This window comes from Geotrypetes seraphini, chromosome 11 (genome assembly GCF_902459505.1).
Source record: "Geotrypetes seraphini chromosome 11, aGeoSer1.1, whole genome shotgun sequence".
NCBI lineage: Eukaryota > Metazoa > Chordata > Amphibia > Gymnophiona > Dermophiidae > Geotrypetes > Geotrypetes seraphini.
In genome coordinates this window covers 16,636,592-16,655,896 of record NC_047094.1, presented here as the reverse complement: position 1 = coordinate 16,655,896, position 19,305 = coordinate 16,636,592, and the positions used below count along the sequence as shown (strand labels likewise).

Below are 19,305 nucleotides of genomic sequence, written 5' to 3'. Positions count from 1 at the left end.
ACTGCGCTCCTGTTGTGTGCCTTGATACTGGCATTTTCATCTCTGGAGCATAGACCTGCACCGATGGTACCAGCGACGCAGCCAGTGGTACCGGTGTTTTCCTCTTATGCATCATATTTCATTCAGTACTTCAAGTACATATCCAACTGTATTTTCAGTTGTTCGTGCCAATGCCAATGTTACCATCAAAAGTGGCGTAGGTTTTCTTCCTGGTGTCTTTTTTTTATCTTCATGTTCCACCTTCATTGACAGTGGAATTGATTTTGGATTATTTTCTTTTTTTGTTGACTCTAGTCTCGAGTCTCTATCTCTCAGACTTCTTTTAAGTGCTATTGCAGCTTTTCCTCTGTCTGTCAAGGGTCATCCTCTGTCAGGAGGGTCATTGAATTACAAGCATTAGTAGCAGATTCACCCTTCACAACTTTTCATCATGACTAGGTGGTTCTGTGTACACATCCAAAGTTTCTTCCAAAAGTTGTCACTTTTCATCTCAATCAGTCAATTGTTCTGCCTGTGTGTTTTGTTTTTTTTTAATCCTCATTCTCATGCTGGAAACACTGCTTTGTATACTTTGGACTGTACGCGGGCTTTGGCTTACTACATTGACCGGACAAAGCCACAGCGAACCTCTCCCCAACTTTTCATTTCTTTTGATCCAAACAAATTAGGGCACCCTGTATTCAAGTGAATGATTTCCAACTGGCTGGTTGCCTGCATCTCATTCTGCTATACTCAGACTGGACTGGCACTGGAAAGTCGTATCACAGCCCACAAAGTTAGAGTGATGGCAGTTTTGTTGCTTTCCTTAGATCTACACCATTGAGGAAATCTGTACAGCTGTCACCTGGTCCTCGGTTCATACCTTCACTTCTCAATATTATCTGGCTTCTTTCTCCAAACGGGATGGGCACTTCGGCCAATCTGTATTTCAAAATTTATTTTCTTAGGCCAACACTCCCACTATCCCATCTCGATTAGCTTGGAGGTCACCCATACGTGAGAATATGCTACCCGCTTGTCCTGGGATAAAGCACAGGTACTTACTGTAACGTGTTATCCAGAGACAGCAGGCAGATATTCTCACAACCCACCCACCTCCCAGGGTTGGCTTCTTAGCTAGCTTATCTTAACTGAGGGACCATGCGCCCTGCATCGAGCGGGAAGGCACTCGCACATGCGTGGTTCGGGCTGTCGCGAACTTTCTAAACTCTTAAAGTGGTGATGCACTTTTAAAGTGGTCTGTACCGGGGCTCCGTCGGTTACATCACCCATACATGAGAATATCTGCCTGCTGTCCCTGGATAACACCTGTTATGGTAAGTAACTGTGCTTTACAGTTTGAAGGCCTAGATGTGGAATATATATAATATATTTTTTTTCATTCTTTGTCTCTGGGGTGAAAATAAATTTCTATCTGTCTGGTCTGAGAAAACAGATTTATAATTGCAGTATCTGGTTTTTGCTTTCATTTTCATCCCAGATGTAGCAGCAAATTGGTTGCTTCTATTTTGTATAACTTTTACTGCTGCATCACTGATTGAAAACAAACATGTGTCATTCCTGTTTAACATACCCTTTAAAGACAAAGTCTACAAAATCCTCCCAGAATACCCAAACCCCTTTTACTGTAAGTCATTAATATACAGCATTTGAAAAGGAAATTTGCAATTGGAAATCAATATTAGCAAGCCTTTTTAATCATTTTTATTTCTTTCTTGCAGTCCATGGGTTTATTGGACAAAAAGAGCTTGAAGATCACAGGGATAAAGTGAGTTCCAGTTCCTCTTGTTGTGAAGTGCTTCACATATTTTTACCTCTATCAGCCTATTTGCCAGTACTATTGTCGATGTTAGCACTGAAATTGCTGCCACAGATTTTCTGTTTCCCACTGTGGCTTTTGTTATCCTGGGAGCTTAAACCATTTTGCCATGCACATGGCAGATTGCAGTGGAAAGAGGCTATAAAACACATGGAAACTGTGATTCTTCTGAGAGGGAACCTATTTTTATTTCCCCCATCGGAGAGGAAAGCACAGGAAAGAAAACTTTACTTTAGATGACTAAGAATGAGGAAACTCTTTGTTGATTTTGATCAGAATGGAAAGTTATCATTGTCTTGCCTTAAAATGCCCATTCAAAGAATGTCAGAGTAAGACTGAGGGAAGGCATTTTTACTGTTCTGATTTCTGATCATATATTCCTGTTGCCTTGTATACACTGAGCTGAATATGGCTAATATTGCTAGATGGTACAGTCTCTAAGGCTGTGTTTCACATATTTAATTTGCGCATGTACTCCTCCCTTTTCTTTGTTTTACTTTTTGCCCTGACTCCTCCTTTCAAAAAATGGTAAAATTGTGCATTTTAAAATGGTAATTAAAGGTACATCAATTGAAACATCTCATTCTTCCAACTTTCTCCTCGCATCAGGTGAGTCTCTTTCAGTTGAAAGAAACTCTGGAATAAAGGGGGCATAGGAAGAAGGTGAAAGAGGATAGATTCAGAAGTAACCTCAGAAAATACCTTGTCATGAAAAGGGTGGAAATGCTTGGAACAGCTTCCTGGTAGAGGAACAAGTACATTGAATCTCTAAGGGAGAGGAGGGAATAGTAAATGACATGCTTAGGCAAACCAGATAGGCCATATAGTCTTCATCTGCCTTCATTTTTCAATGTTTTATTTTGTATCCTCCAATTTAAAAACTACTCACCCATCCACTTCATTTTCTAAAAAATTTATTTTGACATATGAAGGGTTTGAACATGTCAAAATGTCTTAAATGCCTTTTCCTCTTCCATCCAGGGATTTCTCATGGTCACCAGGGGGTAATATCATTGCATTCTGGGTACCAGAGGACAAAGATATCCCAGCTAGAGTGACTCTGATGCAGCTTCCATCTAGGCAGGAAATCAGAGTGCGAAATTTGTTCAATGTGGTGGACTGCAAGCTCCACTGGCAAAAGAATGGGGATTATCTGTGTGTAAAGGTAGACAGAACGCCTAAAGGTACACAGGTATGTATATTTAGTTTCCACTGGGTTTTTGTTTGTCTGTTATGTCTAATTCTACTATATTTTATATTTTTGAAATTTATCCAAGAATACAGTTTTAGGATTAATGGGTTAACAGATCTCGAAACAAACTAATAAACTTATAAATCCATTTAGACGTGGGTTCTTTAATTTACCATATTCCCTCTTGTGAAGAACTTTGTCAAAAGCTTTCTGAAAATGTAGATACACTACATCAACCAGCTAACCTTTATCCTGTTTTCTTCACACCTTCAAAGAAGTCAGGCAAATTGATGAGGCAAGACTTCCCTTGGCTGAACCCATGCTGACTCTGGCCCATTAAATCATGTTTGTCTATGTATTCCACAATTTTTATTTTTTTTTTTTTTAATAATGGTTTCCACTATTTTGCCCAACACTGAAGTCAGGCTTACTGGTTTGTAATTTCCCAGATCTCCCCTAGAACCCTTTTTAAAAATCAGTATAACATTGGCCACCCTCCAATCTTTGGGTACTAAAGACGATTTTAGCGACAGGTTAGCAATTTCATGTTTTGAGTTCTTTCAGTACTCTGGGATGTATACCATCTGGTCCGGATGTTTTATCACTCTAACTTCAATTTGGCTTAGTGTGTCTTCCAGGTTTATTGAGATTTCTTTTAGTTCCTCTGCATCATCACCCTTGAAAACCATTTCCAGTTCAGACAGATCTCTTACATCTTCCACAAAGCAAAGAATTCATTCAGTCTCTCTGCTATGGCCTTATCCTCCCTGAGCGCCCCTTTTGCTCCTTAGTTGTCCAACGGTCCCATGGATTTCCTCACAGGTTTTCTGTTTCTGATGTACCTAAAAAATTTGTTACTATGAGGTTTTGCCTCTTTAGCAAGCTTCTCTTCATATTTTTTTTAGCTTTCTTTATCAGTGCTTTGCATCTAACATGCCAGTGTTTATGTGTCTCCTTATTTTTTTCATTTGGATCCTTTTTCTGTTCTTTAAAGGATATTTTTTTGGCTCTAATAGCCTCTTTCACTTCACCTTTTAGCCATGCCAGCTCTCATTTCTTCCTTGTTCTACCTTTAATACGTGGAATATATCTGGTCTGGGCTTTCATGATGGTATCTTTTAAATAACGTCCATGTTCTCTGAATATAGTTTACTTATAGACTGAAGTATTTACATTTTCTCTCTCTTTTTTTTTTTATAGGGTGTGGTGACCAATTTTGAGATCTTCCGAATGAGAGAGAAGCAGGTTCCAGTTGATGTGGTAGAAATGAAAGGTACATTGTGTGTTATATATGACCTGATTGGATGTGACAATTTTGTTGCTTCTGTTACATGTACTTCAAAGACCATCTACTTTGGGGGGAGGGGTGGATGTGACAATTTTGTTGCTTCTGTTACATGTACTTCAAAGACCATCTACTTTGGGGGGAGGGGAGGTAATGGTATTCAGTAAGCCTTCTATTAATCGTAACAGAAAGGGAATTGGATTTGTGGTTACAATCAAAGTAGTTTACTTATTATATACAGGTACTACTACTTTTGTACCTGAGGCAGTAGAGGGTTAATTGAATTACCCAGAGTCACAAGGAGCTGGAGTGGGAATTGAACCCAGTTCCCTTGATTTTCAGGCCACTGCACTAACTATTAGGCTTCTACCCCACTCCATAGAAACTTATTTGTTCTAATGAGGGTGTGATGTTACACATATTTCTTGGGTCCTGAATGAACCCGAAAAATGGGAGAGGAAAATATAGCTGAAACAACAAAATCTCCCAAACCAGTGACAGCCGTTATCTCCGGGAGACTGGAGGAAGGCTGTGTGACTGAGGGCTCTCTTATATATTTTAGTAATATTTAATTGAATTAATTTTCCTTTTGAGTGGATCCCCTCTACTAGCGGTCTCTCCCTCTCATCTCAGTTTCTTCCTGGGGTTTGGGAGATTTTGTTGTTTACACATATTTCTTGGACAGGAAGGAATATTTTATTATTTTGGGGTTGTTGGTTTTGGTTTTTTTTAAGAAATGCACTCTTGTAACCTTTCCTCATGTTACTGCTAAAGTTTTGTCTATGGGTATTATTTGAGGTTGTATTTAATCTGTTGTCCGTAATTTCTTGACTATTGCTTTTTATATATTGTAAGCTTCTATGAGCATTGTTGGGATAAAGGAACAGGTCATGTTGAAGTAAAGTGTCTAGTCATTTGTCATTGCTGGTAAAGCACAGAAACTAAAATTTACCAAAACTTACCAAGTGCTAAAAATGTTTTAACTTTACCTAAAAAGTGCTCTTTCTAGTAGTAATTACCTTAGGTAGAAGAATGTTAACTTCTGATCCTAGTTACCTGTGAACTGTATGGGCAGTTGGATCACAATAAAGCAGTACTTCAAATTCATTCAAAGTACTTATTGGTCAGTGATAAAAGGAAGCAGGGAAGACCAAAGGCCCATTGGCTGGATATCATCAGGGGTGACACAAGAATGAACATCAAGCAATTGAAAGAAGCCATGGAAAACAGGGAAGCATGGTGAGGACTGGTCTACAGAATGTCCAAGGGTCTGACACAATTGAATGTATAGTAGTACTTACTGAAAGTAGAAAATACATTTTTGTGTTAATCTAATCTAATCTTTGGTTTATATGCCGGGTCATCTCCCAGTGGAGCTCGACTCAGTTCACATATAATTAAGACTAGAATACATGGCAGAAAACATAGGAGAAGGAAGAACTAATTAAAAACTAAAATACATAAGAAAAATAACTATTATTATCATTTCATTGAGGCTGTAGTTAAACCATTTAAAAATTGCAAGAACAAAGTTTTCAGGAATTTACGAAATAATTGCAGCTGGCCTAAAAGCCTAATGGAGTCAGGAAGTTCATTCCAGATCAGATCTCTACAAACTTGAAAACAAAAGATCGACTGAGCTTCCCAGAAGATTTAATTCCCTTAATGAATAAATTGTACTCCCTATGTTCGCCATAACTTGAATCCATCAAAAAATCTATCCAGTTCATCTCTGACCCTAATAAAATTGGCATCCTAGTAGCCAAACAGTTAGTAAATAGCATCCAGTTCTGTTATGAACAGACAGGTACTCCTCTAACCAATAAAGTAAAATCTCATTGAATCAGATCCAAAGTCAGTGTAGCTACCATGGATCTCCTGAAGTCTGCTTCACTGGAAAGCAGTGACTTATCGTCTGCTTCACTGAAAAACAGTGACTTAGTCCTCACTTTGTATCTGTATGTCACATTACTGTTTGGATCAGTTCACAGACAGTACAATTGGTCTAGCTTTGTTGGCCAACTTGTCTTTGTGACATTGCAACATTCCTCTTGAGAAGCATCCTTGGGTGTTCACAGCTACATTTTTGTGCCAAACATGTGAATTTTTTACCCTTACTAACAGATAGAGCCAGAGAACAACTAGTTTGGTGATGGGTCTTCTATATATTTGGAAAGCTATGAGACAGAAATTTTGAGGTTTCTGGGGGAATTATTTGTAGCCATCTTGTTCTGAGTTGTGCGTGAGCATTTGGCTTGTGGAGCCGTGTGCACATCAGTACATTGGCCCTTCAAAGATGTTGATCATATAAACCCAGAGTTGTCCGTGGAAGGCAAGATTACCAAACAGAAACTGACCTATTTTGGACATGTGATGAGGGCAAATTCACTAGAAAAGGACGTGCTACTCGGAAGGGTCAGTGATAAAAGGAAGCAGGGGAGACCAAAGGCCCGTTGGTACCATCAAGAATGACACGGGAATGAACATCGTCAAGCAATTGAAAGAAGCCATGGAAAACAGGGAAGGATGGCCTACAGAGTATGCAAGGGTCGGACACAACTGAATGGATAGTGGTAGTAGTTAACATGCTAGCAAAGCATGGTAACTTTGCCATATGGAAAGCTTTATGTTCGATCATCTGTTCTGGAGGCTGAGAGAATAATGAGGGGATTGTAGGTAATGATTATTGCTTTAGGTGGCCAGATAAAGAGCCCATGATTAAAGATAAAACACAAGAGCTGTCATATTGGGTCAGAACAAAGGTCTATTTATTCCATTTCCAGCAATGGCCAATCTGGGCCATAAGTACCTGTTACAGTCCCAAAAAGTAGCAAGCTTCCATTCTACTTAACCCCAGGAACAAGCAGTGGCTTTACCCAGGTTTATCTTAATAGAGTTTTATGGTCCTTTCTTCCAGGAATTTATCCAAACCTTTGTTAACCTTTGGTTAATGTAGACAGGTTTAACTATATGTTGAGTTTTAAAAAAAAGTCTATTTATATGGAGTGTCCCCTAGACTTTACTTTTTCATAGTTAAATAATAAATTCACATTTTCCTGTTCTCTATCCAGGATTTTAAAGACCTCTATCGGATCCCTCTTCAGCTGTCTCTTTTCCAAGCTAAAGAGCCCTAACTTCTTTAGCCTCTCTTCATATAAGAGTCATTCCATCTCCTTAATCATTTTCCTTGACCTTCTCTGTACCTTTTCCAGTTCCATTATATTTTTGAGATGCGGCAATCAGAATAGTACATAATAATCTTGGAGCTCTGATGCAATGCTGGGGAATGTCACGACAATGACCAATGTAGGTTTATTGGATATGTGGAATATAAAATATATGGTGTCAAAACCCCCTTAATATGGTTATAATTTTGCCAAAACTGCTCGGTCGCTTCCTGAATGGCCGCCGTCAGTTCTCGCCATCAAGAAGTGGTGCGGGCCCAGACAGCAATGCGGAAAGCTGGCTCCTGCCCGTGCCGATACACACTGGACCACCAGGCTATAAGGGTGTTTTAAAAAGTTGGAGCGGGGGGGGGGTTTAAAAGGATGGGGGTGGGGATAAAAAATTTGTATCTTCACTGCATAAGACGCACCGACATTTCCACCCAAAATGTGGTACTTATTTTTGGGCATATAAATGCGACAGTTGCTATTTAATAATACCATGTTTGAATTTTCTTCTAAAATTAACATCAGTTGAATTATGCCTGAAATTTTTTGATTATGGTCTTTGCTAGAGCAGGCAACAGCTGCTGCGTGAGATGGGCAACTCTGTGCATCACCTGTATCTGTCTCCTGTTACAGATGGCATCATAGCATTTGCATGGGAGCCCAATGGAAGCAAGTTTGCAGTCTTGCATGGCGAGGTGCCTCGAATATCAGTCTCTTTTTACCATGTGAAAAACAATGGCAAGATTGAACTCATCAGTAAGTGCCTTTAATATATAGATACTGTGTGGTAGAATGCCTTAATGGAGATTTTAGTGCTCACCTGTAGAAGAGACTTAGAAGGCCAGATGTTTAACAGTAGCCTTGTGGTTAGCCATGAAGAACAGGCACAGATGAAGGCCAGTACATTGCTGCCACAACCATACCTCCATGTGGACCAACACCTGCTGTTAATGTATTTGGCTGCTTGGGCAAGAACAGCAGTAGCAGGGGTAACTTAGAAATAGTTTGGCAGCTGCAAAAGGTAGTATTAGGAGCAGTCCTGGATGGTACTAGTGAGGTTGAGATCTAGCATTGGGGTTGCAAGCAATCCCTGTAGCAATGATTTGGGGGAGAGGAGGAGAGAGAACTTCTCCCTTATCCCCATCTATTGCTAATTTGTAGGGGAAGCAACCTATAGCACCCTGCCCCTACAAAAGATTACAGGACGTATTTCGCAAAGAAATTAAGACTGTATTGTTTGATAAATTTATTTCCTAAATAGAAGTTATATTAATAACAATAATTCTACTCGGACTTAAGAAATATGTTGTACTTTTGCTATTTGTATTTTGTACTTCGCTGATTGTCCAGCTCTCTTCGGTGTAAACTGCCTAGAAATTGTCTTAACCGCACAGGCCTTGAACACTTATGATTTTAAAGTGTTCGAGGTATGTACAGATGAGAACAGAGCTTGCAGGAATAGGACAGTAACACAGTAGTTGACAAAAAAGATTTACTTCCTTTCAGTGGAGGCAGTACATACAAATGTCTCATGCATGATCATTGCAGGATTTTTGAAAACTTGACCTATTTTTGATGCTTGAGGACCAGATTTGACCCTATTTTTCCTTTTTCAACAAGTACAACCACAGCTTCCAATACATTTAAGAACATAAGAATAACCTTACTGGGCTAGACCAATGGGCCATCAAGTCCAGTAGTCCATCTTCACGGTGTCCAGTCAAAGTCATTAGTACCTGGCAAAAACCCAAAGAGTAGCAACATTCCATGCTATCGATCCAGGGCAAGCAGTGGCTTCCCTCATGTCTTTCTCAATAACTGACTATGGACTTTTCATCCAGGAAATTGTCCAAACCTGTCTTAAAACTAGCTACGCTATTCGCTCTTACAACAAAGTCTATTCTCTGAGTGAAAAAAAATTTCCTCCTATTGGTTTTAAAAATATTTCCTTGTAACTTCATCAAGTGTCCCCTAGTCTTTGTAATTTTTGACGCAGTGAAAAATCGATCCACTTGTACCTGTTCTACTCCACTCAGGATTTTGTAGACTTAATCATATTTCCCCTCAGTTTTTACTGTATATCAAACTGAATGCCTGGTGAAAAATCCTATTGGTCGGTCACTAGAAAGTTCCTTCACAGTGTCCCATTCCTTGTTGGTCATTGTCTGCTCCTGTGTGGCACACTTTAACTATTTAGTGGATAAATATATGGAGATTTGAGGTGTTGCAGCAATACTTATCTAAGTTTTGTTTCTGTTCAGAAATGTTTGATAAGCAACAGGCCAACACAATCTTCTGGAGCCCCCAGGGACAGTTTTTGGTGCTTGCTGGTTTGAGAAGGTGGGTATTACTTACATTAACGCTAGCATTAGCTTATTGCAGTGTATCGCAAACTGTGTACCTGCTGAGATTTCAGGTGTGCCGCAACACTGGCAAGGAGGAGAGTCGTCCACGCCGGCTAACTGCCTACAGCAGTGGTCCCCAACCTTTTTGACACCAAGGACCGCTTTTATAGAAGCAAATTTTTCCAGGGACCGGTAATGAGTGGGGGGCAGGATTCAGGGTGGTTTCGTAGGGCAGTTCTATACACAATATACATTACATTTCTATTATTATTAAGTTATAATATCGTAATAGAAATTATACAACTTTCCATAATGCAGAATCAGTGGGAGCCCTGAGCTTGCAGAACCCCGATGACCCCGCCAACCCATCACCCTGTGCAGCATCTTTCCATCTCCCATCCCGCACAGCAGAACCTCGCCAACCTTCCCACCATGAGGCCGACATGCCTCCGTTCCAAACAGCAGTGGCGGCAGCATTGAACAGGCTGCTTCGCTGCCTTCCCCGCCGGGGCCTTCCCTCTGCCAGCAGAGTTCTGCTGTGCGGGATGGGAAGGAGAGATGGAAAGATGTTGCGCAAGGGGATCTCTTGCGACCTGGCTGTCAAGACAGCGGACCGGGGGTTGGGGACCCTTGGCCTACAGGACGTCCTGTAGGCAGCTGGCCTACATGAACGACTCTCCTCGCCAGTGTGTCACGGCACACCTGAAATCTCCTTCTGGCTGGCATCTCTCCTCCTCTCCCCACACCTCCTGGATCCCTCCACCAAAGCGGGTCTTGGCAAGATGGGCCTCTGTGCACTTCCGGGTGCCTTCCAGCTGGGGCACTGGATTTAGTGTCCCGCTGGCTGGAAAGTTTGTGAATCACTTGCTTATTGGAATGTACTGTTCAGCTTTAACATTTTCTATTGTAATTTATAGAGAATCGTACTTGGAAATGAATTGGGAGATCTTGGGTTTTGCTCCTATTATGTGGGAGGCTTTTGAAGAAACCCTTGAATAAGATATTGAGCCAGGAACTGCTCTTAGTTAACAGCCAATTATACTGCTGCAGCCAATGCTTGATCAGTGCATGAAAACTCTAAATTTCAGCATTTTAAGAGTTCTGTGAATCATTCTTCTGTAAAAGAGCACCTTTATATAGCAATTTTTTTTTCTGCTTTCCCCCAGTATGAATGGTGCCTTGGCATTTGTTGATACCTCTGACTGCACTATAATGAACATTGCTGAGCATTATACGGCTTCGGATGTAGAGTGGGACCCAACAGGTCGTTATGTTGTCACATCTGTGTCCTGGTGGAGCCACAAGGTATTCAAGTTAGTGGAAATGACTAGCTATGGCTCTGAATGGTCTTTTCTTTGTGCTTTTAAAAAAAATCTTGAACTAAAGACTTAGCTTCACTGTTGTTTCCTCAGGTAGATAATGCTTACTGGCTGTGGACCTTCCAAGGTCGTCTTCTCCAGAAGAACAATAAAGACCGATTTTGTCAGCTGCTGTGGAGACCTAGACCCCAGACGTTGCTTAGCCAAGATCAGATAAAGGTAAAATCTCTCTCTCCTAAACAGTACTGTAACTTGCCTAATGCCTTGTACAAAGAGGGAGAGGTTTCTTATTTTGAGTGACAATTGACTGATATTGTTTACATAATAAATGTTTATACTGTATTATGCTGATAATTGATACTGCATAATTTGTTTTATGTACTGATGCATTAAAAAGGAGAACATGCAGTATATTTTAATATGTAGCATGACTTCCAAAACTAAAATTACTTCTTTATATTTTTTTAAATAGCAAATTAAGAAAGATCTAAAGAAGTATTCTAAGATCTTTGAACAGAAGGATCGCCTGAGTCAATCTAAGGCTTCCAAGGTAAGATTAGGTAGTGAAAATAGTGCGTGGGGGATATGGGAAGCGGTTGATTTTGACATAGGCACTCAGTTTCTAATATGTGCCTTAGCAAGCTACACTTTTAAGGGTCACTTCTTATTTAGAAAAGAGCTGGAGAAGGTGAAAGACCTGGAGGACATGAGGCACCGGCATCTACCCAAGGACAGAGCTTGGGGAATGGATAATTTGTCAGGAGTTGTCTTTGCTTCTCCAATAAATCTATATCTAGCAGTTTCAGCACCAAAGGCCAGAAGAGCCAGTTATTTGGGGGGCTGGGGACAAAGGAAAATCCTCAGGGCCCTTCTCTGTCCTAAAAGGGTCCCAATGAAATGTAGTGGGACCTTTCTGGACCACTGCAAGTGGAGAGGGTGTCTAAATCTCTTTATCCTGGAGTGGGCTCTTATCTTGGACTTTTGAGTCAGTGACTGCCTCAGGCTACACCTACTCTTTATTATCCTTCTGTCTGCTGGTCAGGGCATTTAACTCACTGGTTTGGACTGGTCTAGTAGGACTCAAGGAAACAGGCAAGATTAAAATTTCAAAATCAACCATATAACATATTTCTGCAAGATTTAAAGCAATCCCATATTAGAATGGAATTCAGGTTTTTTTAGATTAAAAATGAATTATAGCATAACAGAATATAAGTATAAAATTTCAACCACTAACAAATGCTAGGAAGTTCTTTTTTACCCAGAGGGTGGTGGACACATGGAACGCGCTTCCGGAGGTTGTGATAGGCCAAAGCACGCTACAGGGGTTCAAGAAAGGTTTAGATAGGTTCCTAAAGGATAAGGGGATTGAGGGGTACAGATAGAAGTAGAGGTAGGTTATAGGAATAGTCAGGGACCACTTCACAGGTCATAGGCCTGATGGGCCGCCTCGCGCGATGGACCTCTGGTCTGACCCAGTGGAGGCAACTTCTTATGTTCAAAGCCACTTTGTAGCAGAAAAAAATTGCTTTCATTTCCCCAGATAATTTTGATATATCTTTGAAAAATGTGATGTAGAATATAATAAAAAAGAACCCTTTGTTTCTGTCTAGGAACTGGTAGAAAGGAGGCGCACCATGATGGAGGAGTTCAGACAATACCGCGAGATGGCTCAGAAACTGTACCAGGAGCAGAAAGCTGAGCGTCTGGAACTGAGAGGAGGTAACCTGTTCTTTACTGGGCACCTATGGCGGAATAAATTTATTTATTTATTGGGATTTATTAACCACCTTGATGAAGAGATTCATTTAAGGCAGTTTCCATTGAACAGCAGACAGGTACTCTAATGGCCTCTTTTACAAAGCCGCGCTAGTGGCTACGCTGCGCTAATGGCCCCAAAGCCCATAGAGATTTAAAGGGCTTCGGGGCTGTTGCCGCGCGGCAGACGCTAGTGTGGCTTTGTAAAGGAGGCCGTAAGCATTTTCCCTGGATGTAGCCTGGAGCTTGCAATTACAAATGGAGACAGTCACCTCTGCATGAATAAAAGCAAATCCAATAGAAAAGAGCAGAGTGAGCCTGGTCTTCAATCCCCACTATAATAGCAATAAATAATAAGAATCATGCATAAAAGAGTCTTTTATCAGTCATAATAACATCTTGCAAATCATGGACACGACACGATCCATGTTTCGGCTAAATCGCCTGCATCAGGAGACCTGGAACACATAATATTTTAAAATACCTTGTAACATAGAATAGATAACACAAGGTAAAGATAGTCCACACTTAAATTAAAAAATAATATAAAGGTCAAATATAAGATTAAAAATTTAAAAAAACCATACCCAAAGGTAAGTAACAAACCAACAATGAAAATCAAATCCTTGAAGATACTTTAGAAAACAAAACACATAACTTAGAAAATGCAATGCACATAGAATAATCTAATCACAAAGTGTTCATATATAAATTTCTCTATGGAGATAGAGTGATGAAACGAACTTGATGGGACTCAGCTAAGTTGAAACTATCTTAGCAATTTTTATTTAAAGTTTAAGTTTTGATTTTTTTCAGTATTTGATTATTTTGAAAATTTTGTTGTTCTGGGGGGTTTGAAGCACTTCTCAGCCTTTTTTCTCCTAATTTGGAATTATTCTCAGTGCTTCCGGGCTAAATTTGAATCGCAGTGTTGCCTAAGCCCGTACTGAAAGTCCTTATAATAATAACTTTATTGCTTTTGCTCAGATGCGGGGGTAATTTCAAAGGGAGTTTAAAGCTCTCACCAATTTGTTTTTGGTAGTTTTTCTTTTTGGCGGATATTTTGGTTTTTTGAAGCCTTATAAGGAGATGTAACAGACTTCAGATTACATCTCCTTAGATTCTGTTGTTTTTCACAACTATGCCGGGACTTTCCTTGGCCTATACTACCATAATCACAGTGTTTAAATGCAAAAATTGTCATTTTCAGCATATATTACTACAATTACTCTGTTTAATTAAATGACATGAATTATCTGACTGCTTGCAAGCGTATCTGACTGCTTGCAAGAAATTGATCCCTTCTCTGTTAATGAATACTTATGAAACATATACAAGTATACACAGAGAAATTTATATATGAACACTTTGTGATTAGATGATTCTAATCTAATCTTTGGTTTATATACCGGGTCATCTCTCAGTGGAGTTCGACTCAGTTTACATATAATTAAGACTAGAGTACATAGCAGAAAACATAGGAGAAGGAAGAACTAATTAAAAACTAAAGTACATAAGAAAAATAACTATATTATCATTTCGTTGAGGCTGTAGTTAAACTATTTAAAAATTGCTAGAATAAAATTTTCAGGAATTTACAAAATAATTGCAGCTGGCCTAAAAGCGAAACTTGTGCATTGCATTTTCTAAATATGTGTTTTGATTTTCATTGTTGGTTTGTTACTTACCTATGGGTATGTATTTTTTTAAAAAAATTTTAATCTTATATTTGGGGCTCCTTTTATCAAGCTGTGCTAACGGGGTTAACGCGCGTGACGTTTCATCACGCGCTAACCCCCGCGCTGGCCAAAATCTACCGCCTGCTCAAGAGTAGGCGGTAGCGGCTAGCATGGGCGACGGTTTAACGTGCGCTATTACGCGTGTTAATTGCTAGCGCGGCTTGATAAAAGGAGCCCTTGATCTTTATATTATTTTTTAATTTGTGTAGACTATCTTTATCTTGTGTTAATCTAAGTTACAAGATATTTTAAAATATTGTGTGTTTCAGGACTTCTGATGCAGGTGATTAGCCGAAACATGGACCGTGTCAAGCCCATGATATGCAAGATGTTATGACTGATAAAAGACTGTTTTATGCATGGTTCTTATTATTTATTGCTATTAAAGTAGGGTTTGAAGACCAGGCTCACTCTGCTCTTTTCTATTGGACTTGCTGTAGGCTGGAGCCTAGTTAGCAAATTAATTAGCAATTTCTGCTATACTTCACTCCATACTGATTCCTGACCATTTTCTGTTACAGGTGTGGATACAGATGAACTGGACAGCAATATAGATGACTGGGAGGAAGAGACAATTGAGTTTTTTGTCAGTGAAGAAATTATTCCCCTTGGAGATCAGGAGTAGTTCACTTAAGTGGTGGTGAGATTTTTTTTAATATATATCTTTATTAATTTTTCAGTCTAAACACAGTGCATAAAGTCATTTGAAAAACAGCACTTACATCCATCAATCAATATATGAGAAACCATTTTCTCCCTTTCCCACCCACCCTAATTCCATTTTATTCAATAAAACCATACAACAGTACATACATGTAGTTAATAAACAAATCCAAATATAATATCGCTCTCCCTCCCACCCACCCCCCTTCCCTGGATGTGCAAATCAAACCAGTAATAGGGGAATAAACCATTTAATTAAAATTAATAAAACTGGTCAATGGACCCCATGTCGATTTAAACAACTTATTACCCATTTGTTCAGAATTCATTTTCTCATATTTATAACACAAGCAAGTGGTGGTGAGATTTGATTTCCTACTCTAGGAAAGCGTGTTTGTTTTATTTATGTTTATTTATTTTATTATTTATGTACCACTTATATCCTAAGTGGTTTACATTCCGGTACTTTATCATATTTCCCTATCTGTCCCGGTGGGCTCAAACTCTATCTAGTATACCTGGGGCAATGAGGGGATTAAGTGACTTGCCCAGGGTCACAAAGACCAGCGAGGGTTTTGAACCCTAACTCCTGTGCCACACACTCCCACGCTTTGTTTTTTGGTGTTGTGAGGGGGGGTGTCATATTAAATTCTAGCAACACAGGCTGCTATAACAGCTGTCAGGTAAAGTGTAACGATGAGTTTGTGGATGGTCAAAAGCTCTGAAGTTGTGTTGCTGTTGAAAGAGCTCCTGTTTAATGCTGGCTCTTTGTGCTTATGCTGATGATCCAGTGTATTTACTGAAGGATTAAAACATTAATGCTTTTCTCCCATACCCCAATATGATATACCGTATATACTCAATTATAAGCTGAGATTTTTAGACCCAAAAGAAGTCCAAAAATTGGAATCCAAGTTTATAATTGTGGCAGAAGAAATTTGTGTGTCCCCTTTCATTCAATGGTAACTTAACCACTTCTCTTTTTTTTTTTTTCTTCCTGCCCCCCTCTGCACTAGCATTTCTTACCACTCTCCTGGCTACAGCTGACAGGGGAAGTGCAAGCAAGCTGGGCTGGTGTGGGGCCTTGAGCGTTTGTACATGCTCGAGGCCTCCTGGCTTCTGCCCTCTGAGTCTCTGAAAAGGTGGTTACCGGGAGGCCTTGAGCATATGCAGATTTTCATTTCTTTGTTGGTGGTGGCAGCAGCCAAGAGGGAGTAGTAAGACATGTTGGTCACCATGGAGTGGGGGGGGGGGGGGTAGGCAGGAAGTGACAGAGAAGATTTGGTCACTAGAGGGAGGAGAGGGGGAAAGAAAGGGGTCAAAAATACCCACACCAAGAGGAAAGGGAGAAATGTGGGACATCACAGGGGAGGAAAGAATATACTAAATATAAACACCCTCTGGCTTATACTTGAGTTAAGTTTCCCCACCCACCCCCCCCACACACACATACACACTTTATGAGTTGGGGGACTATTAACTCGGCTTATACTCGGATAAGCTAATATTTAGGTATAAGCAACAATCATGAGAAAACATGTCATTGTAATGCAGGTATTTTTTATCTATATCATTTTCTATAACAAGCAAATTCAAAAAATTGTTTCTACTTTCTGAAATAATTATTACCATCTCTTACAGCAGATGTCAGTCAGTTTGGAATGTGAGAATCCTACATGAATAAATTACAAGTAATGTTCCCCAGCAATTTCCTCCTACTCCATTGTGCTTTCGATTGTTAGGACTTGACACCATGAGCTGTCATCCAATTACTTATGTACAGTACCGTGTCTCCTTCTGGAACTATTGCACAATTTGTTTTCAAAACCTTCAAGAAAGAAATTAAAACCATACTCTTCAAAAAAACACATTAAACCTATCCAGCACAACAATCCCAACCCAACATCCAACACTCTACAAACCCTTAGTACTCTCTAATTTTTCTAGTTACCAAAAACCATAATTATCTAAAACCCATAATTCTCCCTTAAAATTTTATCTCACCGTTTAATCTATTACTTCAAAGTTGAAATGTAATTCTTGTTTTAGTTTGGATGTAATCCGCCTTGAACAGCAAGGTAATGGCGGAATAGAAATCACTAATGTAATGTTTTCAGCAAAAGGGAGGGTCCAAGGATGGTATGCTGCAATGGGCTGTATAGCTTGTGCATGACTTAAGTACTGAATGCTACTGCGCTCACCTGACTATGCAGTCACACTGAGCACCTCCTGTTTCAAAAATATTACAATAATTGAAATATTTATTAATGTAAGATGTTCACAGGGGAGTGTGTTTTTTCACAACCGCTTTGTTTTTGTTGAGAAGAACTATGCATTTGCTCCGGATTAAAAAATTAAATTGCCACCCCAGTCTTTCAATCTTCCTTAATGGAGTATATTTATTTTTTGTGCTTTGTTAATTAGGTTTCTTTTTTCTTTGAGAGTAAGTGTTTTCTTTTCCGTTTTTCCAGCACCATCATATCTTGAATTGAAAAGAAGTTCCTTTGCCCAGAACCTTCACACAACGTGATCGCCTCCAGTCTCTCAGCTGCCCTTCCTTTGGACAGCGAATGTCCCAGATTCTCTCTTGAAGTCATCGTAGTGCCTTTTGAACCTTACTACCATTAAAGAGCACTGCTTTTACATTTTTATTCACTTGTTCGTGCTTTCCCTTCCAAACAGCACTGGCAGGTGTATCTCGGACTCTTGGTGAGGTACTACAGAACACTGATTTTAATTGCAGGTGTCCCTTGCACCTGGCTGTGATACACCATGAATTCACTTTCTGGAACTACACACCCTAGTACAGTGGTTCTGTTTGTGAAGGGCTTTTTCTACTTCCCAAGTAAATGGACAGGTGATTGGTGTGTGTGGAAGATCATTAACAAAAAAACAAATTTTAAAATTGTATATTTTAGTGTGCTGAACCAGCACTACAGTGGGCTCTATCCTCCTCCATTCAGATTGTGACTGAATCTCTCTTAGATTTCAAGATACAAATAAAGTAAAAGCTATTGAAGTTTTGGCTGCTTAGTGTACCTCATTGGAATGACTACAAGACGGCATTGTATTTTCCAAAACAGACAATATTTTTTTATTGTTAGTATAATGGCTTACAAATTTATAGCAGCGGAGTCATAACAGAAAGAAATATATATTGTCAGTTCAGAATATGCAATGGAGAGTAACACTTACACTCATATGCCGAGAAGGGGGCTAGCACACCCTCCGGCATAAGCAGGTAAACCTCTCTGACCCTACTTGTGATGCATGTTCTTTTATACAGATAAATTCTTGCTTTGTTTCAAAAGGCTCATCCCCGAACTCTGGTCATATGACTCCCTAGTGATAGAAAAAATGTATACCTAACTATCCCCCCCCGCCCAGTCTCACTTCCCCCCCCCCCCCACGAGAGGGGCCCTAGCAGTCCAGAAACAGAGGGCACTTCGGGAACTTCTTTTGTCCATGTCTTGAATCCTTATCACCTTGCTGAGGCTGATTTGTTATACAACACTGTATGTCTTCAGGATGGTGTCCTTATAGACAGTCTTATGCAGCAAACTGAAACAAAAATGCAAGGGTGACATTCCAGCATCCTGGCCATGCCTGGATCCCATGGCTTGCTTTAGAGACAGGCACCAAGCCCCCACATCCCTACTCCCCCTTCATCCTTCAGGGGTTGTTACTTGTTATGGGTGGTTTATGACTTCTCAGGGTGCCTTGCATATGTCATACGGCACTGATAACAGCTCAGTACAAATGAACAATGGTCACCGAACCTTGGAGAAGTATCCTCCTTAGGAAGACAAGAACTAGGCCAGCAGGAGTATCATTTTCATAGATTAGCGAAGTACATGCTGTTCCATCTGGTTAGCTTGTAAAGAAAGGCTGCTTAGACTGTGAGAAAATATGTGTTAAAATGGCTGTAGTGTCCAACATACACAAAGTATTTCTCCACCAGGTAGTTCAGTTTGTCCAGGTTATCCAACTCACTATGTAAAAAAGAAGTCCT

At 39.9% G+C, this 19,305-nt stretch overlaps 1 protein-coding gene across 1 annotated transcript in view; it reads left to right on the top strand.

Annotated features, from left to right (window-relative positions):
* Positions 1-18,312, top strand: part of EIF3B (eukaryotic translation initiation factor 3 subunit B) — a 43,665-nt gene extending 25,353 nt beyond the window's left edge. The window contains exons 9-19 of the mRNA XM_033963338.1: positions 1,722-1,768; positions 2,801-3,011; positions 4,212-4,284; positions 8,103-8,225; positions 9,731-9,809; positions 10,981-11,119; positions 11,227-11,352; positions 11,606-11,683; positions 12,747-12,855; positions 15,152-15,270; positions 17,765-18,312. Coding sequence (XP_033819229.1) covers positions 1,722-1,768; positions 2,801-3,011; positions 4,212-4,284; positions 8,103-8,225; positions 9,731-9,809; positions 10,981-11,119; positions 11,227-11,352; positions 11,606-11,683; positions 12,747-12,855; positions 15,152-15,255 — 1,089 coding nt within the window. The 3' untranslated portion in view covers positions 15,256-15,270; positions 17,765-18,312. The remainder of the gene's footprint in view (positions 1-1,721; positions 1,769-2,800; positions 3,012-4,211; positions 4,285-8,102; positions 8,226-9,730; positions 9,810-10,980; positions 11,120-11,226; positions 11,353-11,605; positions 11,684-12,746; positions 12,856-15,151; positions 15,271-17,764) is intronic.
* Positions 18,313-19,305: the final 993 nt, after the last annotated feature.